At 41.2% G+C, this 25,197-nt stretch overlaps 1 protein-coding gene and 1 long non-coding RNA gene across 3 annotated transcripts; one reads left to right on the forward strand and one right to left on the reverse strand.

Annotated features, from left to right (window-relative positions):
• Positions 1–786: 786 nt before the first annotated feature.
• Positions 787–3,874, reverse strand: LOC138972699 (uncharacterized). The gene is made up of 4 exons (XR_011457716.1): positions 3,703–3,874; positions 3,297–3,371; positions 2,911–2,994; positions 787–2,472 (listed from the first exon to the last, which is right to left on the reverse strand). It is a non-coding gene; the product is annotated as an uncharacterized lncRNA (long non-coding RNA).
• Positions 3,875–4,701: 827 nt separating this feature from the next.
• On the forward strand, positions 4,702–24,720 carry LOC138972701 (splicing factor U2AF 35 kDa subunit-like). Of its 2 annotated transcripts, none has more exons than XM_070345361.1 (8): positions 4,702–4,846; positions 6,131–6,218; positions 6,765–6,831; positions 10,644–10,720; positions 13,940–14,011; positions 16,705–16,838; positions 21,810–21,914; positions 23,824–24,720. In XM_070345361.1, exons 1-8 carry the CDS (start codon positions 4,803–4,805, stop codon positions 23,942–23,944), a joined length of 708 nt encoding a protein of 235 aa, XP_070201462.1. In that variant the 5' UTR covers positions 4,702–4,802; the 3' UTR covers positions 23,945–24,720. The 2 variants fall into 2 exon arrangements, with proteins under 2 accessions (XP_070201462.1, XP_070201463.1); XM_070345362.1 differs by lacking the exon at positions 10,644–10,720 and adding an exon at positions 12,433–12,506 and having other exon boundaries at positions 4,703–4,846.
• Positions 24,721–25,197: the final 477 nt, after the last annotated feature.

Genomic DNA, 25,197 nt, shown 5'->3' on the forward strand with positions numbered 1-25,197 from the left:
TGAAGTGAGTGACAAGTAACATTTTCAGTAAATCGCTTTGTGTTACAATTAATCAACACCAATTCTGAGCCAAGAGAATGATTTTTTTTTTTTTCCATTTGGAATGTTGTGTTTTATAGGTTAGGTGTGGAAAATTGGATTTGACTGTAAAGCTCTTTAGCAGAGAATGTAAATAAACTTGACCAAGAAATTATTGCAACAAATTTCAAACTCCCAAATTAAAGCATTGATTAATTCCCGTTAATTAATTAATTAAATTAAATGTCACAAGAATTTATGCTTTAATTTGGGTGCAACATGTTGAAACTTTGTTTGAGAATGTATCTACTTCATTGATTAAATATATGCATGTGTATGAATAGGAATCTTTCTTGTGTCAAATTGTGCGAATTGAGACTGAGTGAGATAGTGAATGTTGGTACATTACAGGGCCGGACTAAGCAAAGAGGAGGGGGGGGGGGGGGGGTTGCCAGTGGTGGTCCAGGGGGATGTTCCTCTGCCCCTTGTGGGGGTCAGGGGAAGGGTAGGTCATATTCTGAGATAGGAAAATGGTCGCTCCTTGCATGAAACGGCATAAAATAAACAATAATACATTTTTTTTAAATAAGTGAGGTACATGTTTAGGTTGGGGAGGGGGGGTTGCATAACCCCCCCCCCCCCCGTAGCCCTAGTCCGGCCCTGCATTAATTGTCACTGTATGGTGTGTGTCACTGTGACCAAAGATACATATGCTCTATTTGAGTTCATACAACTTCCAATTCCATTCAAACGTTAACAAAGTGTTGCTTTCTTTCTTTCTTTCTTTATTTGGTGTTTAACGTTGTTTTCAACCATTCAAGGTTATAACAAAGTGTTGCTGGTATGCGACTGAACATGTTCTATTAGGAAAGCAAAGCAAATTCCGGTGTACATAGTGGTCAACATAAAAACAATCAGACGCATCGATGCAAGACATTTATCAAGTGGCTGACAATTGATTTTGAAATGAAAACTGTTTGCAAAATATATCGCTGTCAAAATTATATTTTGAACAAGTACATAAAGGAATTAGGTTTGAACCATAGCAAAATGAATATGTTTAAATTTTTCATGTTGCAGACTTAAATTTACATGGACTCATGAAAATACAGAACAGGCACTGAACAAGCCATGTGATACAATACTGAACCAAATAGGAAGAGAAGTACATTTTAACGACAGCAGATTTTAACACAAAAAATCGACACCTAAGACAACAATCAAGAAGTTCAAATTCAATGTACATGCACTTGATCAGATGGGATAGTTTGTACTGCATGAAGAAAGATCATACACAACACACTACAGAGATCCTTCCTGATTGTTCTCAACATTGTATGTTTTCAGCTTTTTCCTCAAACTCCTTTCTTTCCATGTGCATTTCATTTTGTCCAACATTGCATGTTTTCAGCTTTTTCCTCAGTCTTTTCTTTCCATGTACATTTCATTTTGTCCATCATTGTCTTCAGTTTGTGGTGGAGTCTTATTTAAAAAAAAAACAGAACATTTTGCAAAGTGTCTTCTTGAACAGCTTGTGAAAGATCAAATGAATACAAAGTGTCATAAAAACACACCGGAACAGCATCACTGTTCCTGCATGGTTCAATAAAGTCATCTGCTTTTGCCTGTGTGTTGATGCACAGGTTTCCCAGAAAATATGTTCCATGGACATCAAATCACCAAAGGGAAGTAAAGTAATCGCTCTTTATGCATACGACATGTGTAATAGATTAAGCGAGAGTTGTACGGAACCTTTTCTCCTGGCACGAGAGGATGAAAGTCGCTTGTATATTTCAATGCTTGTTATTCTCTCAGGTGCCAGGAGAAAAGGTTTTGTACAACTCTCGCTTACTCTATTACACGGTCATGTCGTATGAATAAAGAGCAATTACTTCCCTTTGGTTATTTGATATCATCAACGCTTTGCCTCATTCTGTTTAAGATTTCTGCTTTGTGTTGCATGGACAGACACATCTGCAATACATTGGGCTTGACAAAGGTCAGTTTGCCCTTGTTCAGCATGCTTGTCATGTCAGGGGTGTTTTCACTCTTTTCACTGTAGGATTCAGGTGCGCAAGTCAGGGCTTCCAAACACTGCAATTTCTCATCTCTGTACGCACTCTTTTGGAGACACCAAACTCTCTGTTTTAGCTTTTTGGCAACACATCCTCCAACATACTTTGCATTGTCCTCTTCATCCTCTTTGATTTCTAATGCACTTACTGGTTCCCTAGTTTTTCTTCATAGGCCTTTAAGACACCAACAGTATAAACATGTTCAAGGCAATCCAGGCTGAAACTGCAGGGGATACTGTCAACTCAGTAATGCCTGAATGCTGGGTTGAAAAAGCAGAGTAGTACCTGGCCCACGCCTTCTCCTTGGCAGCATTCCCAACCTTGCCTCAGGGAACTAGGCAGTCATGAAGAAGCAGAAGTTTCTCTTCCAGATCTGCACCTAAAACACAGAAAATAAAATATTATAAATAAAACAACACACAAATATAGCAGAAATCAACCCAAGAGTGAAACTGAAGATGTAGATGCATGCACACAATCAAAACCAACAACACACGACAACAACCCAAAACTACACTTTACATGAATGGATGTGAACATATTAAATTTTTTATTCCATTTGTCGTTATAGAACGTGTTGACAAACCACTTTCATGAATCCTTATCATGTCTTTCAACTATGACATGTGCTATCAATGATCCTAAAAAACACATGAAATATTGTAGTGGCAGGCATGTACCTAAAATATTTGTAAACAGTAGCCTCTCTGTGCAACGAAGCAGTATTTTTGCTCGAAAACTATGAATGAAAGTGATCTTTCAGGTACTGGGACTTTGCAAGCTGATTTTTTTTATATCGCCTTACTCAAAAACTTACTTTTCAATTACTGAATTGGTCGACAAGCCCTCTGAGCTCCGGCGAAAGGCAGTTGTCATTCTTGGTAGATCATGCACAAGCGTTCTGCAATAAAGCATGCAATTTAGAAGTGACAATGAATTTAAAAACAACAGAAGACATCAAGCATATATCAAAACAGAATTATGCTGGAGGGGAAAGAAAACAAATATATTGCACTGATCTTTTTGATGTGTTGATCTGACTTCAGTTCCTGCACCATTTTTAACTTCCATGCATGATGTACATTCAAATCAATCAATGGTTCAGTTATAATATATCACTTATCGGTTATTTCTTGAATATCTGTTGTTCCAGTTCTAAATTTTCATAGTCTTTTACATAGATCTGTCAATATTTTTACTTACTTTTGGCAATTCTTGGAGTTTCTTTTGTGGTGATGCTGTCATCTTTTCAGCGATTGAGATGTCGGTACTTTCCCCCTGAAAAAACAACAACCATGGAATAGAAAGGGTATCTATAAATCTACAGCCGAATTTCTAACATTCAGAAATTGTTCTGTTGCAAATTTGTCGGTTCGCTGAGCTAAAATAGTGGCCGATGTGAGCGAGAATTCTGCAGAAAAACGATCTGCTGATCAGCTTGAGTGCACAGCTTCGGATTTACCAGTGTGTCAGATGCTCTCGCGTTTCAAGTGTTAAAAACAAAAATAATGACGTGCCGTCCACAATCAATCTTTATTGTTGATTCACATGACTCATTTCAATCATCAGCAATGATCTTTTTGTATTGCTTTGTTTGCTTTTCACATACCTCAGCCACAAACTCCACCTCCCCTTCGAAATTCTCCTTCTTCTCCATGTGTTGAAAGACTGCACCGGAAGTAAAGTTACTGTCAAAACCTCTCGCAGCCGCAGACGGGAGTTCGAAACAGAGCCAGCGTTGGCGCGCGCGCAGAGTTGGCGATCCTGTCAAGGGATATCTATGGTCGGCTTTAGTTTTTAATTCCTCCAGCATACAGCAGAGACCTAATATAGGTCTATGCATACAGCCACTGCCTGTCTCGTTGCACATTTGATAAAAATCGGAATGCATAGCATAGTCTTAAGCACATGTATACAAAGAAAGAAAGTTATATGTTGACAGTAAAAAAAAAAATTAAAAATTCCGATGAGTGAGTCTGCCAAACACTTGACATAACACACAAACCAATCGATTATTTCATATATAAGAAACAAGAATATAAGCCAGAGATATGTATAGACACATCTATGTATAAGCTAGTGAGTCCTTCATGCAAGTCGCGCCCACTGATTTGTGTAGACAACTCTGTGGTCGCGCCATGCAGTTGGCATCATGATAACACAATGATTTGGTAAAACTTTAAAATAGAGACACAACGCATGGAAGTTACATACAGCACGGCATGTAAGAAGTGATTTGAGATTTAAACTTTTGGTATCAATCTTAGGATAACCTTTGAAACTGATCATACAAAAAACAAGTTTACTGTACAGGGAAAGGAAAACGCCTGGGATCCCTGTGGGCCACTTTGAGAATAACCTTTATTTGAAGTCAGTCAAGAGGCCAATTTTTTTTTTAAAGATACTAATAGTTTCGGTTCATTACGCTCACAACTACAAATCCTGTTTTGAAGACTGTTTGAAAGCTGTGTGTCCTCTTCATTCGTTAATTGTTCTTCCAATCTTCGTTCTTTCGATTTTTTCTTTTACACTTTTTTTTCACAATGTGCGAATCATCAGACACATTAGCAGTTATACTGTGTACCACTGCGAGATCAAAACTAGCACTTCACTTCAGTTATCAAGCAAACACTCGCGCGCGCACGGCCAACACCAGGGGGAGCTTCCTTGCTGGCGTCCACAATATTTCAGATTAACAAAGTTACCAAGATGGCGGAGTATCTCGCGTCGATTTTCGGCACAGAGAAAGACAAGTAAGAAAATGTGATTCCAGGGTGCTTATCCTGGACTTAGTCAGTGATGTTTTCTTAAATGCATTCATTTTTATTGAATGGGCAATATAAAATGTCAATATGATTCGTGATTCTGTGTGTTCTGTTACTGCTTTTTTCGAACGTCAAACATCAACGTCGAACACACGCCGCAGTGTTTCTTTCTGTTTTCTTTTGTCCTCATCTCCCATCCCTGCTCAATTGACCAGGATTAATTTTGACAACAGTTTATTTTTCTTTAGAATGCAGCCCACGTATTTATTGCTACAGAATGATTTACTCACTACTACAGGGGTGTTGCTAGGCATTTTCATGTTGGGACATTCTTTAGGACATTATGATTTTGGAAAATGTTCGGCTATTATTTTGGCTCATCAAAAGTCACCGAAACAGTGAAGCACAAGAGGGGAACACCAATACAATCATTGTCTAATCACTACTACCACTCACACTGACACTGTCCACATTCGCGGTGTTGCTGTCATTTTGTCCGGAATCACCTACCTTGGCGAAGGGTAGCAAACCTTGGCTACTGTAAAGTTTACACGGGGTTATACGGGATTGCCCCATACTGCCATAGCAAGTCCTTGACTAGTATGGCCGTCCATCCCTAGCGGCCATTATCTACTGGAACGGCAAGCTAAGTACTGGCGACCATATTCTACCAAGGTAACTTACTAAGTTACTTAATACAAGGATCCCTTGCGGGGCGACTTCACGTCTTTCTGGTGTGGTTTCTCTGATCACAGGCGAAAGGTATCGTCCACTGGACTACTACTATCACAGAAAGACTACAAGGTCTGTCACTCACCTTCGAGTCTTCTGTGTTCTTGGAGTCGCTTCCTGGGGAAAAATATTGTTCAAGACGGTTTGCCTCTTCCTACAGTCTGTGTAAGGTCAAATAAATACAGTTGAATGATTGTTTGAACTATTATGTGCCTTTAGTTTTCAGCTTCCGTCCGCTGCAGGTTGTTTTTAACCATCATTTGGACGAATCTTCGTTTGCGAGGCCCCTAATCCACTTGGGGACAAATCATGTATCCGCACCGAATATGCATACCAGCGCTCATTGGTTAATAACAGGATATTCGATGATTATTTTCCCGTGGGTAGCTTCCCTTTGCTGCACAATATTTACATATGTTTTTGACCAATGAGCTCAATCAAGTCAATGGATTATGTCGGTAGTCAGAGTGTATGCTGTGCACAAGCACACAACGTGGTCTTTTATTCGTGACGCTAACCTGTGTACACTTCTTTTTCCAGAGTTAACTGCTCCTTCTACTTCAAGATAGGAGCATGTCGTCATGGAGAGCGGTGTTCTCGACTTCACAACAAACCCACTTTTAGTCAGGTAAGAAGAGGTAGGATGTGCTGGTGTTACTGGATCATCATTCCACTGGATGTATGCATACACTCGTTTGTTGGCATTATTGTGACTGAGTTTCGTCTGAGATGTTTATTAATACAAATAATTAATTACTGTATTGGAACTATTGCAGGTTCACATGCAAAGTCGCAGCATCACTTGTTCAATCAAAGCAAGAAGCATAAGTGGTACACATTTTTATTCTTTGCTTTTCACTTCTTAAACATGGGGCTTGAGTTTGTCATTATGCACATGACTTATACAAGTAATATTAGCCTGCTGCTCTTGTACTTGTAGGATTTTAAATTTAAATGGGATACTCCTCGCAACAAGAAGAAAAGACCTGTTGCCTCAAGATCTAGACAGTTCGCTTTGGGCGTTAGGTTTGAGATGATGTCACCAAACTTTAGGTGCAGGGAGTAGAACTTTAGTCAGTTGTTATAAATGTAAATTAATTTTAATGGGCTTGTGAATAGGTCCAGGTCTTATCGCTTGCTCCATTCAGCAACATGACTTGTGTTTTACTTGCAGACGGTGCTACTACAGAACTTGTACCTCAACCCACAGAATGCAGCCCTGACAGCAGATGGTTCTCACAGTAAGTTTGTAACACTTTTAGCATTCGTTTACTTACACTTTACGGATTTTGCACATTTAACACACCTTCGGGCTTAACTCTTGTGTCCAAAGTCTTGTTAGAATACCAAGAATACTAACTTACTAAGATATATACAGACCTGTTTACCAGTACGATTTGGGCGTATTTTGTACGCCAAATTATTATCGGTACGCAAATACGCGACACACGCACAAAATACGCCTAAGAAAAAGTCTAGAATACGTTTTCCGGTGTTGGTGTGCTGATTACGGGATGGTACAACTGATACCGGTTTCGGTCGAAGGGAGATAACCACGACAGCGAGTCTTCAGCTGTGAAAACCTTGTTCAGTTGTTGGCACGTGCGATCGTCTCGACAATCGTGGCAAAATGAAGCGGAAAAATGTGCCAGTTTCGGATGACTACCAAATCTAAACAGCAGAAGCAGCAGATTTTCTTGGAGAAATATAAGAAAGAGCCAGGAATTGTGGAGTCTACTATGGAGAAAAGTCATGTACACTGCAAGTATTGTAAATCAGACTTCTCCGTTGCCCATGCTGGGAAATATGACATCGAACGACACTGCAGTTCCAAAACTCAACTGGACAAGGTTGCTGCAAAGAAATCCGCTGAAAGTTGCCAAGGAATTATGAAGTTCACTCCCGCAAAGCAAATCCTGCCAGAAGAAAAGGCTGTAGTCCGTGCTGAAGCAATGTTTTCTGAGATGATTGTGAAAATGAACTTGCCACTGTCAACCGCAGATGTTATTTCACGAACTTCATCTTTTCATTATCAATCTGTTTGGAAGACACTAGTTATAATGCTATAAACTGACAGGTAAATAAAATTGTTTTATCCCTGTTGTATTGGAAGGAGTTAAATTCTGAAGGTGTTCACAAGACATGCTATTCTTACACAGACACGTTTGCACTCACGCGTACATTTTCCCTAGCCCATATGGCTTTGCTTGCAAAGTACACCAACTTTTTGAAAAATACACTCAACTTTTTGGGAAAGTACTCTTGCCTCGGGTTTAGGGTAAACAGGTCTGTATATATTATATCTATTGCAAGTGACAGTTTGATCAATCTAAGATACTGTAAGTGTAAGGGAGCATTTACCAGTGGCAGTGCTTACGGTATTCATTTTTATGATGAACGTTACTTTGTCAACGGAACTGGAACTTTGGAAGTGTTAATTGTGATTGAAGTTTTTAAATTTAATGATATTTGTAAGTATCAGTGATGTGAAAATATAAGACTCTGGCAACTAGCCACGTAGGATGTAAATGGGACACCGTATTTTTTCAGATCACTGTCGTGGTGTCTAAAAATGTGTAATGAACTACTGACAGTGACCATGTTCATTCAGTGACAAACTTTTTATTTTTGAGACAGTGAAACTTGAAGGCTTTATCAAATTTTTGTGGCATGAAATCTCATTGTCTTAAGTTTCCATGTGCATTTAAAAATGATTCTCTGTTAAAGTCATAATGAATCTGTTTGACTATGAAATTTGTATTTTGTTTAGCATGGTTGAATTTTTCCTGTTTATGTTACTGAAAGGGAAAGTTGTGCAATTCACCCCGAGTTTTGACTGTGTTTTTATGTGTTTTCTGTTCCTTTATCAAGATTCTTCCTCACTGGTGGGAGTTGGATGATCTATTATGATTTATGACACACATATCACCCCCCCCCCCCCTTCTCTCTCTCTCTCTCTCTGTTTCTTTCTCTCAAACATACATAGTAACATGCAGCAGGGTCTGGTGCAGTCGACATACATGTATACGATGACCTGGTACCTCCACGGCTCCCGTGTGTAAGATTGAAATGTGTCAACAATTCTATGCAAATCAAGGAGTTTCTTCATTGGGAAGTTCACAGATGTGTTCTGATATCTCCAAACTCCTTGAAAGAGTTGTCCTGAAACAACTCAACTCTCACCTTCTTTGCAACAATCTTCTCTCTCCGCTTCAATCTGCCTATCGTCCTCACCACTCCACCGAAACTGCCCTTCTCAAAATCACTAATGATCTCCTCCTTACCGCTGACCAAGCTGAAATCTGTGCCGTCGCTCTACTTGATCTATCAGCGGCCTTTGACACAGTCGACCACAACATCCTCCTTCCACGTCTTCAGCACACCTTTGGTATCCATAGCACAGCTCTTTCTTGGTTCTCTTCTTATCTCACTGACCGCTACCAGACTGTTTCCATTGACAAACTGAACTCTGACCCCATCAGGCTTGAGTGCGGAGTCCCTCAGGGTTCAGTCCTTGGGCCTGTGCTATTTACTCTCTACACTCAACCTCTTGACCACATCCTTGACCGACACAACGTTCTCCACCACTCTTTTGCCGACGACTCTCAACTTCACAACAGCTCTTCCCCTGACCAGTCTGAATCTCTTCTTTCCTCTATCTCTGACACAATCACTGACGTGCAGAATTGGATGACAGAAAACAAACTTCAGCTCAACAGCAACAAAACTGAAGCTATTCTAATAGGCACTACATCCAAACTCTCCAAAGCCACCTCCGACTCTCTTCAACTCTCTGACTCTTCTGTCCCTCTGTCTTCTGCTGTCAAAAATCTCGGAGTCACTCTAGACAACACCCTTTCCATGAAACAACACATCTCTTCTGTCCCTCTGTCTTCTGCTTTCAAAAATCTCGGAGTCACTCTAGACAACACCCTTTCCATGAAACAACACATCTCTTCTGTCCCTCTGTCTTCTGCTGTCAAAAATCTCGGAGTCACTCTAGACAACACCCTTTCCATGAAACAACACATCTCTTCTGTCTCTCGCACCTGCCACTTCCAACTCCGCCGCATCGCCACTATCCGCAAGTACCTCAACACAGATGCCACCGCCAAACTGGTCACTTCCACCATTCTCTCACGTCTTGACTATTGTAACTCTTTCTTGGCGGGTCTTCCCTCTTCTTCTATCTCTCGTCTCCAACGCATTCAAAATAGCTCTGCCCGTCTTGTCTTACGAAAGAAAAAGAGAGACCATATCACCCCCCCTCCTAAATCAGCTCCACTGGTTGCCTGTTCCTGCCCGTATCACATACAAAATCAACACTCTCACCTACAAATGCCTCCATGGTCTCGCCCCTGCCTATCTCTCTGACTCTCTCTCTCTATGTCCCTTCACGAGCACTCAGATCATCTGCCGACTCCCTCAAGCTCAACATCCCCCACACCAAACTCAAAACAGCAGGTCAACGCTCATTTTCTTTCCAAGCACCTAGCCAATGGAACACACTACCTCTCCCCCTCCGTCAACAACAGTCCCTCGAATCATTCAAATCTGCACTCAAGACATTCCTTTTTTCCAAATAATCCATGCATTCTACACTGCCCACCCCCATCCCACCCTGAATAACTGTACATATTTAATGGTTGATGGTGTGTGTGTGTGTATGTTAGTGACTTTAAGTCTCCGTGTGTGTGAATGAGTGTATGTGCGCCTTGAGTCGCCTGTTGGTGAGATATGTGCGCGTTACAAATATTCGTATTATTATTATTAATGCAGTAGAATGTAGAATTTCAACAACAAATTAGAGGGGGGAGGGGGGGGCTGTGTCTTGGATCAGAAGAGTTATTGCCCCTGTATCAGTATCACATGATCTAACTCTAAACCAAAGCTACATGTAGAACCTTATACAGACGCACAAACAATCAGTCACTTTTAAATTCCAATATTTACTATATTCTTCATCTCTTCTCTGCCCCATCCATAAAATGAAATGTCTACAAGTTACCATGACAGTAACACTGGAAATAACAAATAACACTTTATTTTTCAGTAATGGTAGATGATGTGGAAGCGCAACAAGAGTTTGATGATTTTTTCGAGGAGGTTTTTACAGAGTTGGAAGACAAGGTATGCAGTCCGTCGTGCTTCGGGTTCAACTCTCTCATCACCACGCCTTGCAGTTTGGACGTTGCATGAAATTGAAAATAGCTTTTATTTTTTGCCTCCACATCTTGTGTGTGTGTGGAGGAACTTTGCGGTCAAGTAGGTTTGAGAAACATCGGCAGCATTCATAATCATTAAATATAAGTCCGAGAAAGAAAACAGTTCTGAGGTAATTGTTGAAGTTCGAGGGAGAAAGAGAATACAATAAATTGAACAATGAAAAGGAGGGAAGCCTGTGAATGATGGTCAACAAATGTCTAGTACATCCTGTATGCATTCTGTTTACATTTTTTTGAGTACAGGGTTTGTCTAATATTTATTTTTCCCATGAAAGTTTCTCATGCCTGCTTGCTGCAAAGGTTGAGCTGGCATGGAAATCTCTTGCAGACGATATTTCATGATTTGCTAGTCTGGTTAACGAATTTAGACGGAAACTCTCTGTACTGAGTAAAGACATTTCGATGTGAACTTCTTTAATCATCAGAATTTTTGAAAACAGCATTCAAATGTAACAGTAACATTTCTCAACAATTGTTCACCATTCTGCATATTGCTTGTTGAGAATAAGACTTTTTTCCCACTTGCATGAAGGTAAGTCATCTGTTTGTGGTAATTATGACAGTATCAAGCAGGTGGTATCAAGCTACTATAAGTATCACACTATCAGTTGATCATGGCTGCTTTTTGAGCCCTCATCTTGAATCAGGCATTTTAAGAGCTCCGGCGAACATTCATGAGAAACTTTGTAAACATGCTCCAGTAGGGCATTCTGTCAGATTTTTTAAGAATGTCACGCTCTTATGCCTATACATTTTATTGTTGGAAGTGACAAAATAGGTGAATAGACTTGTAAAAGAGTGCAATAAGTGAAAGGGATTGCCATGCCAGTGTAGGGATTGTGTTTCTGATGCTGTTGCGCCTTTTGTTTCTGTTGTAGAGGGAAAGCAGGCAGCCTCACCAGCAGAGCAACCCTGTGACACTACTTGGCTACGTTATCCTTATTTCTGCAGCAGTTCATATTTCTACAACTTAGTTTACTTTTTCCTGTTTTTCAGTTCCCCGTCCCCAGTTTATCCCTCAAGCAGAACATAGTCATTAGACTTTCTTCCCTTTAACCTCTCACGGATTTGAAATTATGAATCATCATGAACACTAACAGGTTGAAAAATGTATCGTATGTGCAGACATTTCTCGGCAGCTTTAACCCCTTCACTGCCCACCCCGTAAGTAATACGTGGTCATTTTCTGTTTATCGTACGCCCATAACCGTATCTCATACGTGGGATTTGTGTCAACAACATTTCAGGACATTTCTGAAAACTAAATGGGAGGTAACCACTGTCCAAGTACTTGTAGGGGTTCTAAACACAGTTCTTTCCCATAGACTGTTCGGATAAGTTACTACCACTGTGGCAGTGAAGGGGTTAAAATTTGGTTTTCAGATGTTAGGTTCCATTCCGTTTTCAGAGAAACGGCGGTACTACAAATTAGTGACGTGAAGAACAGCCAAGTAGTGTCACTTGTATCAGTTTATTGTTTGTTTGTTTATTTTGTTCCCCTTTGCCTTTGTGTTCTGTACACGTTTCCTCCCCCTCCCTTGGTGGGTTTTACGCATATTATGATGTATAAGAGCCATTGTTGTTGACCAGTTTGTGGTGGTATGTTTGTTATTATAGTTCAGTTGGACGACTTTGAGATTCAGCAGCATTATGATGAGTTCTTTGAAGAAGTCTATGTTGAGATGGAGAAGGTAGGCACCTGCTGCCCTTTTTCTCTATTTTTTGTGAATGAAATTGAGAATAATAGAATAACTCATTGTATGGAGCTGACAATAAGAAAACAGCTTGTTACTAACAGTAACTTTAAAGGAACGATACATTCTTTTTCATGTAAATTGTAAGTGGTTTGTTCACTACCACAGAACAGTTCAGGCATTTATGGATCAGTAATAAGAGCATGCTTCAACACATACAAAATGCAACAACGTAGATACTCCGTGTGCAGAGCGGGAATTGTTTGATGAATTTTGTCAGGGCTAACACCTTTCCGGTTCTCGCTGGAAATCCGGTTTTTGAAAACTTTTAAAACCGGAAAATACGGTTTCTTAAAGAAAAAATTTTGTTCTTTGTCCCTACAAGATAATAATATAAAAAAAGCCTCAGCTTCTGGGGGGCGCCGCCGTGGACCCTTACCTTTCAGGTTTTTCACTTTTTGGGGTGTTAGCCCTGTTTCTTAAACGACACCCATGTCAATGTGCTAAATTGATTGAGAAAGAAATTGCCACTCTGCACAGAACACAGCATTGTGATTGATGTTTGCTATGAGTCCAGGGGAAAGGATGTTGGTATTCCATGTCAAAGCCTGGGTATATCTGCGGCAGAGAACATTATTATTGTGTTTGTGGACAGGAGTTTAGGACATGGACTCATGTAATCGCAATTAATGGTCAAGTGAAGGTTGATGCTAGAAATGTGAGCGACAATTTGTGTTCAGTTGAAAAGCTCCATGCACTTCTTCTCTTTCTTTTTATGCAAATCATGATGGACAAAATGCTCTCACAGATTTATTTTAAATCAGAAACAGTTAATGAGAAGAAGACGTGAATAGTAGAGTGTGAATTTCTTTTTTCTGTTTTTTTGTTTTTTTGTTAACAAGACTGAATGTGTTCATATCTTTTCTTTGGCAAGGTAAATTGTTTGTTTTTTCTTTTGTTCCGACTGCTCTGCTGGGAAAGTCTGACCTATACCACGCTCATTGTTTTTACCATCACTGCTTATAGAGTTATCTTACAAGAATGAGTGTCAGTTGATAGAGTAAGGCAACACGCTAACAGATTGACATTGGCAAGATGTGATTCAACTAATATATTTTTCAGATAAGCAACTGATTTGAACTAGCCAGATGTTCTGTATGTGAGCAAGTTCTTTCTCTCTCTCTTTAATTTTGTTAAGGGCAGATCCTTTGTAAAACACACTGCAGTGCTAGTCTTAGTTTTAATCCATCAAGATACAGAATATTTTATGAAAAAGTCTGAATGAAAAAAGATGTCAAGACTCTCGCATAATATGTGAGAGAGGGAACAAAATGTGAGGTTGCAATATAATTATGTGAAAGTTTAAGTGCAGTATTTGGTTGATACATCCTGTGTTAGCATCATTAACAGTGTTTGATACGTGTTTGCAGTATGGCGAAATTGAGGAGATGAACATCTGTGACAACCTTGGAGACCATCTTGTGGGGAATGTGTACGTCAAGGTGAGTGCAAGTACTAGAGCGCAGTTACTGACATGACGTGACAATGACACTGTAGCAATGATTTTAATTTAAAGTGGCAGCACGACTTCTTCAAATTAGTATTGCAGTAGGGCGGGGATGTAGCTCAGTCGGTAGCGCGCTGGATTTGTATCCAGTTGGCTGCTGTCAGCGTGAGTTCATCCCCACGTTCGGCGAGAGATTTATTTCTCAGAATCAACTTTGTGTGCAGACTTTCCTCGGTGTCCGAACACCCCCGTGTGTACACGCAAGCACAAGACCAAGTGCGCACGAAAAAGATCCTGTAATCCATGTCAGAGTTTGGTGGGTTATAGAAACACGAAAATACCCAGCATGCTTCCTCCGAAAACGGCGTATGGCTGCCTAAATGGCGGGGTAAAAAACGGTCATACATGTAAAATTCCACTCATGCAAAAAACACGAGTGTACGTGGGAGTTTCAGCCCACGAACGCAGAAGAAGAAGAAAAGTATTGCACCAGGCAGAAATGATAGTTTAAAACAGACACTCTATCCATGTAGTTCTTTCCCTTCGTCACAAATGAAGACAGGTGTGAAATTCAAGCCAAATTATTTTAAGTCTTACAGTTAGTTACACCAAACCATGGTCACTTTGCCTTCTATTTGCGGTGGTGGCAGAGTTTCGACGAATCGTAACATTTGTGAAGGTGGGTAGTATCCCCTCATAAAGCTTATCGGATCACTCCAGGATGAAAGTTTCCATCCAGAAATCAGGATTTCCAAATTTCAGGATAAGTTTGGGTAAGATGAAATGAAGAAAAGACAAGTGAAAACTTGTAAAGATGTGTGCATTTCTTTCATTTCCTTGTGTGTTGCAACAGCTTATAACAGTGTTAAGGCCACACAAAAAAAGTTGTATGTTTCTGGTCACCCGACCCTACCTAGTTTTTTCCCGCCGACCCTAGACTTTTTGAGTCACTTGAGAAAAAGTGACTCTATGTAATCGGTCAGTGTTAGTCTGTCCGGCCGGCCGTCCGGCCGGCCGGCCGTCCGGCCGGCCGTCCGTAGACACCACCTTAACGTTGGACTTTTCTCGGAAACTATCAAAGCGATCGGGCTCATATTTTGTTTAGTCGTGACCTCCAATGACCTCTACACTTTAACGATGGTTTCGTTGACCTTTGACCTTTTTCAAGGTCACAGGTCAGCGTCAAAGGAAAAATTAGACATTTTATATCTTTGACAAAGTTCATCGGATGTGATTGAAACTTTGTAGGATTATTCTTTACATCAAAGTATTTACATCTGTAGCCTTTTACGAACGTTATCAGAAAAACAAGGGAGATAACTAGCCTTTTCTGTTCGGCAACACACAACTTAACGTTGGGCTTTTCTCGGAAACTATAAAAGTGACCGGGCTCAAATTTTATGTGAACGTGACTCATTGTGTTGTGAATAGCAATTTCTTCCTGTCCATCTGATGCCTCATATAATATTCAGAACTGCGAAAGTGACTCGATCGAGCGTTTGCTCTTCTTGTTTTTATTGCATTTGTAAAAAAAAAGAAGAAAAAAAAGCGTCAAAACGAAAGTAACAGACGGCAGACGACACAAGGGGGATAACCCCGCATCCCTTTTGTCTCATTTGTTTTGTAATGTGTTGTCTTTCTCTTTGTATAGTAAGTCCAGTCTCTTTGCGTCACTGTATAGTTATTTTCTACCCTGACCACAAAAAAAAAAATTCAAAAAAAAATTCAAAAATCACTACCTACCTACCCTATTTTTTGTAGCCATGTTACCAGAAACATACAACTTTTTTTGGGGGGCCTAAACAGTAACTAAAGTCTCTAATTTGCTTTGCCCTGTGGAAACCAATAGCATTGCCCAGGGCTGAGGTGCACGAGAAAGTTACCAGCCGGGTGGGAGCTAGCCGTGGTGTTGGATTGGTTGAATTTGAGGTTTGTTGTGATTTCAACGAATCAGAAGGAGCGGTTTGTTCTCTCCTGTTTGGGTGGCACCCACTTTCTGTTTGTGCCCCATGGCCCAGGACTCCCCGTCTGTTTCTCTCCTGACTTTCAGGTTGTGCACCACGGCCCAGGACTCCCCGTCTGTTTCTCTCCTGACTTTCAGTTTGTGCCCCACGGCCCAGGACTCCCCGTCTGTTTCTCTCCTGACTTTCTGTTTGTGCCCCACGGCCCAGGACTCCCCGTCTGTTTCTCTCCTGACTTTCAGGTTGTGCACCACGGCCCAGGACTCCCCGTCTGTTTCTCTCCTGACTTTCAGGTTGTGCACCACGGCCCAGGACTCCCCGTCTGTTTCTCTCCTGACTTTCAGGTTGTGCCCCATGGCCCAGGACTCCCCGTCTGTTTCTCTCCTGACTTTCAGTTTGTGCCCCATGGCCCAGGACTCCCCGTCTGTTTCTCTCCTGACTTTCAGTTTGTGCTCCACGGCCCAGGACTCCCCGTCTGTTTCTCTCCTGACTTTCTGATTGTGCCCCACGGCCCAGGACTCCCCGTCTGTTTCTCTCCTGACTTTCTGTTTGTGCCCCATGGCCCAGGACTCCCCGTCTGTTTCTCTCCTGACTTCTGTTTGTGCCCCACGGCCCAGGACTCCCCGTCTGTTTCTCTCCTGACTTTCAGGTTGTGCACCACGGCCCAGGACTCCCCGTCTGTTTCTCTCCTGACTTTCTATTTTGACACTTTCATCCCTGTGTGCAGTTTCGACGAGAGGAGGATGCTGACAAGGCGGTGGCCGACCTCAACAATCGCTGGTTCAACGGACGTCCGGTCAACGCTGAGCTGTCCCCTGTAACCGACTTCAGGGAAGCCTGCTGTCGTCAGTATGAGATGGGGTGAGTTCTCTCTTCATTGTGTTCCAGAGGAACTTCCCTATTACAGTGGTACCTCTGTGTAACGACTTTCAAAATGTAACCGAAATTCGGTCGTCATATGGAGGGGTCGTAATATAGAGGTTTGGTTTATGTCCATGTGTGTGCGAATGAGGTAGGAGTTCTTGCAAAGTTGTTTGCAAAATAAAGTACAGATCTGGTAAATGAGTAAAGTAACGACCTGAAATAGAAATGATGACCGGCACGGTTGGCCTAGTGGTAAGGCGTCCGCCCGGTGATCGGGAGGTCGTGGGTTCGAACCCCGGCCGGGTCATACCTAAGACTTTAAAATTGGCAATCTAGTGGCTGCTCCGTCTGGCATTATGGGGTTAGCGCTAGGACTGGTTGGTCCGGTGTCAGAATAATGTGACTGGGTGAGACATGAAGCCTGTGCTGCGACTTCTGTCTTGTGTGTGGCACACGTTATATGTCAAAGGAGCACCGCCCTGATATGGCCCTTCGTGGTCGGCTGGGCGTTAGGCACAACAACAAAAAAAGCCTTTTGCGTGCAGAAGTGATGTTGTACACAGAAAGGATTTCAGCACGTTTTTGCATTCATTTCGCGTACTGACTCAACTGGAGATATAAATTTAGTAAACCAAACTCATGATAATTTTGGGAAAAGTCGTCATGAGTCCACTTATGGTCAGTTGTATGTCGTAACAGAGAGGGGGACGTAATATAGAGGTGAGAAATACAAAGAAATAGAAGGAGAAAAAATCGGTCATAGAAAAGTTGGTCGTAATATTGAGGGACCTGAAAAAGAAAGGGGTCGTAATGGGAGGGAGCACTGTATTATCAAAGCCAACAAAAATTGGGTCCTTTGGCAGGGAGCACTGTATTATCAAAGCCTACAAAAATTGGGTCCTTTGGCAGGGAGCACTGTATTATCAAAGCCTACAAAAATTGGGTCCTTTGGCAGGGAGCACTGTATTATCAAAGCCTACAAAAATTGGGTCCTTTGGCAGGGAGCACTGTATTATCAAAGCCTACAAAAATTGGGTCCTTTGGCAGGGAGCACTGTATTATCAAAGCCTACAAAAATTGGGTCCTTTGGCAGGGAGCACTGTATTATCAAAGCCTACAAAAATTGGGTCCTTTGGCAGGGAGCACTGTATTATCAAAGCCTACAAAAATTGGGTCCTTTGGCAGGGACCACTGTATTATCAAAGCCAACAAAAATTGGGTCCTTTGGCAGGGACCACTGTATTATCAAAGCCAACAAAAATTGGGTCCTTTGGCAGGGACCACTGTATTATCAAAGCCAACAAAAATTGGGTCCTTTGGGAGGGAGCACAGTATTATCAGGCATGGGAATTGTCCGCCGAACGGCAGATTTCCGCCGAATTTTATTTTTGTTCCGCCGAAAATGCAAAAGTGTCCGCTGAAAAAATAAAGGGGGGAGGCACACAAAAAAAGCACCGGTTACTTTGGCCTTTGCGCAAAAGCCCGCGAAAACTTTCCGTACTTTGTTCACGCACTGCTACCGCCCGCCTCAGTTATTGAACTTTTATGTTTGAAAGTAAACCAGATTGCACAGATTGTGTTACAAGTTACATTTTCCTGTTTGTCTCAACAGATCAATTTTTTTTTACAAATTTAAACCATATAATACATGTATTTATCCTACATACGTGAGAGAGACACCCGTGAGATAATAATCGTTCAAATCACACGTGTGTGTATCATGTAAATGAGGTCATGTCAAGCAAGTCTGGCAGGGACCTGTTTTTCCACTGCTCATGATGCCAAAGTCACCGAGACAAACGTCATTATAGAAAAAAAAATTGCCCTCGCTAATTACCCTCGATGAATTTTTTTAACTAACACGTCACGCCACACTTTCAGAGTGACGTTTCTTTGCTTTGACGTAATAGATTGCACGAGGCTTTAGAAGAGATCGAGGTTCCAAAACAAGTGTCTTCAATTTAGCTGCCCCGAATGCAGGACATTTTCAGTAAAAATACACGTAAGTACAGTATGTAGGATACTACATGGCTTGCTGTTTCGTACCAGATTTACACTCGTTGCTTTTTCAAATAGTGAACAGCTCGCTTTCGCTCGCAGTTCAATATTTAAAAAAAACAACTCGTGTCAACTCGTGTAAATCTGGTACGACACAGCAAGCCATGTAGTATTCTCTATATTTTTTTTTTCTTCAAAAAAGCAAAAATTGGTACATTTTTGTACTAAAAACTCTGATTCTAAAAACAGAATGTAATGGCAAACTTGGAGCTCAGATGTCAAGATGACACCAGATTGCACCATCTGGGTTCTTTGGAGAAAACAATTTTTCCGGGGGGGGGGGGGGGGGGGGGCATGCCCCCGGACCCCCCTAGTAATGCTAGGCGCTTCGCGCCGTCGACTTGACGCTTCGCGTCTTCAGTTCTAAATTTTCTGCCTTTTTTACAATTTTCAATTCCCATGCCTGATTATCAAAGCCAACAAAAATTGGGTCCTTAAAAAAAGGCTGGGGTGGTTAAAAATGGAGGCCAGTTTACACCGAGTATGAGCAGAACATTTTAAAAGGCACGGTATCAAATTAGGGGGTCTTACAATGGGGGTTCCACTGTATTCGTTGTTTAGAAAGAATAACTCAAAGAATTGTGTCCATTTATGTTTGAGGTTTTGATTTATGATTATTAGTTTGCTCACTTTGTAGTGTAAGAAGTTTGAATTTATTTTTAGAAGTAATTACCCAGTTGGTATTCGGTTTTGTTATTGCCTTTGTGGTGGATAGTAGTATAGTAGTACTATTGTCATGGCTCTGTTCTTGGGAAGAAATAGAAAAAAAGCCATGTGCAGCATTGACTATCCCTTTCGCGCTCTGTCCCCTCCAGTAGTTACTTGTAGTTGACAAGTTGTACGGTTGGCGTGAGGAAGCTATTTTGTTTATCTGTGTTCATTTTGTGTCTAGAGTTGATAAGCAGTCGGAACAAGCAGGGTAGGAAGAGTTTAACATTGTCCTCACAAGTGGTTCTCTCTTTCCATTGCTTGCCAGCAGTTTTCTCTTCTGTACGGACTTCTCAGCTTGTGTTTTCTGTCGGCAGATGTGTCACTTTGTCACTTTCAGACTGATTGCAATGTTGTTCTGATGAAACGTTTGACTTCCTGTCTAGCCTTCAAATTCCACCTAAAGCAATCTTCGTGTGCTGGTTAATGTTTCTTTCGCTGGTTTTCCGCCTGAACTCTGTACGCATTTGAAGCTTTGAGAACATTCTCAGTGGTGTCGTTCAGTCATAATCTTATAACTGTCTTATTATTGCGGCAAAGATGTCAGGACGCTCTCCACTTCGGCAAATTCACAGCGACAGTGGTGTTGTTCAGTCTCAAACTGTCTGTGTTTAGTTGTGGCAAGGAGGTTGGGATTCTCGCTCTATTTTTGAAGCTTTCGGCAAATTGTCTGTGATGTAGATCTATATGAAGCTGTCGTCTTCTTCGTATGGTTGTGGCAAAGATGTTGGGACTCTCTCATAGTACTATGATAATAATAGTGTCCTGCTTGTTGTATTTTTCTGCCGTTTCATTCTCTAGCTAAAGCAAGCACATGTTCACTCTTCTGGTCCTTGATACTCATCTGGATGTTTTGTATTGATCACGCAGACACGTGAGTCAGCATTGTGTATGTGTCAGTGTGGTACTGCTTGTTGATAGCTTTAGCTGTAACGACTGACATGGGCAATAATTTATCAGTTTTTATGTAGGCTGCTTCTTGGTTAAAGCCTGTGAATGCGATGAAGTGTTTTCAGAATTTGCTGGTAGTGGTACTGGTACTTACCATATTTTACAGCCTACGAGGTAAAACACTCAAAGCAGTGCTCTTACTTTCGCAGTTCAGTCTTGTATTGGACTCGTACAATGAACAAGCCCTATGGACGGGCGTGGCGGTAAGACGTCGGCCTCCTAATCGGGAGGTCGTGAGTTCGAATCCCGGTCGCTGCCGCCTGGTGGGTTAAGAGTGGAGATTTTTCCGATCTCCCAGGTCAACTTATGTGCAGACCTGCTAGTGACTTAACTCCCTTCGTGTGTACACGCAAGCACAAGACAAAGTGCGCACGAAAAAATCCTGTAATCCATGTCAGAGTTCGGTAGGTTATAGAAACACGAAAATACCCAGCATGCTTCCTCCGAAAACGGCGTATGGGTGCCTAAATGGCGGGGTAAAAACGGTCATACACGTACAATTCCACTCGTGCAAAATCACGAGTGTACATGGGAGTTTCAGCCCACGAACGCAGAAGAAGAACAAGCCCTATTAAAAGTAGCAGAAGTAACTTGCTGGTGGTGCAATAGGCGTACGGTAAAGTCGATGCTATACTGGTATTCGGTCTGCACATTTTGGTACATTTTTAAACTTGCAGCTTATTAGGGACTATGGTCATAGCTTTCTTGTAGCTAATCGTTCACTTGCTTTGAGAGTCAAGTAAATATTAAAGAAGATTGAAGTGAACTGGCCTTCTTCGAAAATATTCCAATTTCATGTGGCTAAGATCGGAGTTCACTGGTAGAATTCTGATTCTATTCGGCCTTAAAATCAAACCCACAAAAACAGTTTGATGAGATTGGAATTCTGATTCTATCCAACCGACTTTTGACAGTTGATTTTTGACACAGTGAAAGAAGGCTTTTGTCAAATGTAATGCCTTGGCAGATCTGAGACGGCTTTATCGCTTAAGAGAAGGATGGTATCTTTAACGTTTAGTATCGTACAGATTTTGGCAGTAAAACATTTCATGTTTTGACGGCTTTATCGCTTTTAAGAGAAGGATGGTATCTTTAACGTTAAGTATCGTACAGATTTTGGCAGTAAAACATTTCATGTTTTGACGGCTTTATCGCTTAAGAGAAGGATGGTATCTTTAACGTTTAGTATCGTACAGATTTTGGCAGTAAAACATTTCATGTTTTATGTAATGATTTGTCCTTTCTTTGCAGAGAGTGCACTCGGGGAGGGTTCTGCAACTTCATGCACCTGAAACCCATCTCCCGTGAGCTGCGCAGAGAACTGTATGGGCGCAAGAAGAAATCGTCATCACGCAGGTAAGTCCCTGCTTCTGATACTTATAGATACATAACTGTATGGGCGCAAGAAGAAATCGTCATCACGCAGGTAAGTCCCTGCTTCTGATACTTATAGATACATAACTGTATGGGCGCAAGAAGAAATCGTCATCACGCAGGTAAGTCCCTGCTTCTGATACTTATAGATACATAACTGTATGGGCGCAAGAAGAAATCGTCATCACGCAGGTAAGTCCCTGCTTCTGATACTTATAGATATAACTGTATGGGCGCAAGAAGAAATCGTCATCACGCAGGTAAGTCCCTGCTTCTGATACTTATAGATACATTGGTACCTCTTTCTACAACCAACCAAAGTCTGAGAAGTTTAGGTCCAAGCAGAGAAGGTGCATTTCAGAAAAATTAAAAAGGTAAATTTGGTGACGCTTAAAAGAACGTGTCTGAGAAAAAGAGGTTTTATGATAGAGGGAGTTTTGAAGTGGAGGGTTTTATGATAGAGGGAGTTTTGAAGTGGAGGGTTTTATGATAGAGGGAGTTTTGAAGTGGAGGGTTTTATAAGAGGGAGTTTTGAAGTGGAGGGTTTTATGATAGAGGGAGTTTTGAAGTGGAGGGTTTTATGATAGAGGGAGTTTTGAAGTGGAGGGTTTTATAAGAGGGAGTTTTGAAGTGGAGGGTTTTATAAGAGGGGTTTTGAAGTGGAGGGTTTTATGATAGAGGGAGTTTTGAAGTGGAGGGTTTTATGATGGAGGGAGTTTTGAAGTGGAGGGTTTTATAAGAGGGAGTTTTGAAGTGGAGGGTTTTATGATAGAGGGAGTTTTGAAGTGGAGGGTTTTATGATAGAGGGAGTTTTCAAGTGGAGGGTTTTATGATAGAGGGCGTTTTGAAGTGGAGGGTTTTATGATAGAGGGAGTTTTGAAGTGGAGGGTTTTATGATAGAGGGAGTTTTGAAGTGGAGGGTTTTATGATAGAGGGCGTTTTGAAGTGGAGGGTTTTATGATAGAGGGCGTTTTGAAGTGGGGGTTTTTATGATAGAGGGCGTTTTGAAGGAGGGTTTTATGATAGAGGGAGTTTTGAAGTGGAGGGTTTTATGATAGAGGGAGTTTTGAAGTGGAGGGTTTTATGATAAAGGGCGTTTTGAAGTGGAGGGTTTTTATGATAGAGGGAGTTTTGAAGTGGGTTTTTTTTATGATAGAGGGCGTTTTGAAGTGGGGGGTTTTATGATAGAGGGCGTTTTGAAGTGGAGGGTTTTATGATAGAGGGTGTTTTGAAGTGGAGGGTTTTATGATAGAGGGCGTTTTGAAGTGGAGGGTTTTATGATAGAGGGCGTTTTGAAGTGGAGGGTTTTATGATAGAGGGCGTTTTGAAGTGGAGGGTTTTATGATAGAGGGCGTTTTGAAGTGGAGGGTTTTATGATAGAGGGCGTTTTGAAGTGGAGGGTTTTATGATAGAGGGAGTTTTGAAGTGGAGTGTTTTATGATAGAGGGAGTTTTGAAGTGGAGTGTTTTATGATAGAGGGAGTTTTGAAGTGGAGGGTTTTATGATAGAGGGAGTTTTGAAGTGGAGGGTTTTATGATAGAGGGAGTTTTGAAGTGGAGGGTTTTATGATAGAGGGAGTTTTGAAGTGGAGGGTTTTATGATAGAGGGAGTTTTGAAGTGGAGGGTTTTATAGCAGGTTCCACTGTATGCTGGACTCTGTAAAGTGTGTTACATGTGCAATTTTTCAACCAGAATTTTCATGGAGGAAACCTCAGAGGACCAAATGAACTTACAATAATTATCTTATCATCTTGCTCCAACCGTTTACCGTAGGACTTGATAGAGCAATCTGCAACTACAAAAGCTGCTCAAGTAATTGAATTACTTTCAGGAGTTCAAATCAAGACCTTGTCCTTCACCTTGTAACAAATTCTTGCATTGTTGTTTTCAGGTCACGATCAAGGTCACCTCGCAAAAGCCGCAGTCGCAGTCGGGAGCGTCGTCGCAAGTCAAGGTCACACAGCAGGGACAAGCGCCGCTCTCGATCACGTGACAGACATGGCCGCTACTAAATCACCCACAGTTTGTCATCATCTTCCGGTTTTTCTTTCATGGTTTTTATGGACAGTGGCTGATATGTGGCGTGGTGTGACTGTGTTTCATGCAGGAAGAATGTGTTGGCTTTTAGTCAAAGTTAACACTCAAAAGTTAAAAAAATCATTCAACTCAGCTGACCAGTGTCATTGCATTGTATCACACAAATTATGAAGCATGTTTCAGTTCTTGTTCAGACTTGCCATACAAATGTTAGTGTTTATATGATTTTTTTTCTCTTATTTCTTAGAAGAAAAATTGTTGTGCCGCATCAGCAATTTTTTTCTCTATATTTCTCTTTTCATCAGTTTATTCTGCTTTCAAAGTCATGTGCTTTTGGTATGTGATGCAAGGTTTTATTGGTGAAACTCGGAAAGTCGGTTTCACTTTGTATGTTGTTGAATTTATCGTCATCCCTCATTTTGTCGAAAGTACTCAAGATATTTCTGTCAAGCACTACAATTATAATTATTGTGACAGTTATTGTTATCTCTGAAAAGCAATGTACCTTAAAAACAAAGGGCTTGGCATAGATATATATTGTTCCATTCTTTTAGTCAGTTTTTTTAATCATAATTATACACCTGTGTTCCAACTCCATACATTTCTTGATGTCTGGTTTTATATGTGGCTGTTAATTCCAGTGATGATTCCATAATTGTGATCATTTCAAGGAACTATTACATTTGTCACCATTGTTTCATTTTTATATGCCTGAATTCAATTTGTGAAATAAAGACAACAAAGAGCAGTGGATTGACCTTTGACCTTGTGGAAATTGACTTTATTTTGGCCTGTCTGTGTACAAAGGGAATTTGTAGAAAAAAGTATCAATCAGTGAGGTTTTCAAGCTTAATCATATTGCTTTGAAAGTAAACAGCAAACAGTCAAAATGTATACTACTGTAAAAGAATTTGAACTGTCACTTTAATATTCAGCAATTGGCAACAACAACAAAGGCAAAAAGTTTGCTCGAATAAAAAGAAGAAATCTGAATGGTTACCATACAAGTTTAAGACACACACACAGACACACAGACACACAGACACACACAGACACACAGACACACACAGAGACACACACACACACAGACACACACACACACACACAACACACACACACACACACACACACACACACACACACACACACAGACAGACACACACACACACAGACACACAGACCAGGCATGGGAATTGTCCGCCAACGACGGATTTCCGCCGAATTTGTT

The sequence above is a fragment of the Littorina saxatilis genome, linkage group LG8 (assembly GCF_037325665.1).
Source record: "Littorina saxatilis isolate snail1 linkage group LG8, US_GU_Lsax_2.0, whole genome shotgun sequence".
NCBI classification, from domain to species: domain Eukaryota; kingdom Metazoa; phylum Mollusca; class Gastropoda; order Littorinimorpha; family Littorinidae; genus Littorina; species Littorina saxatilis.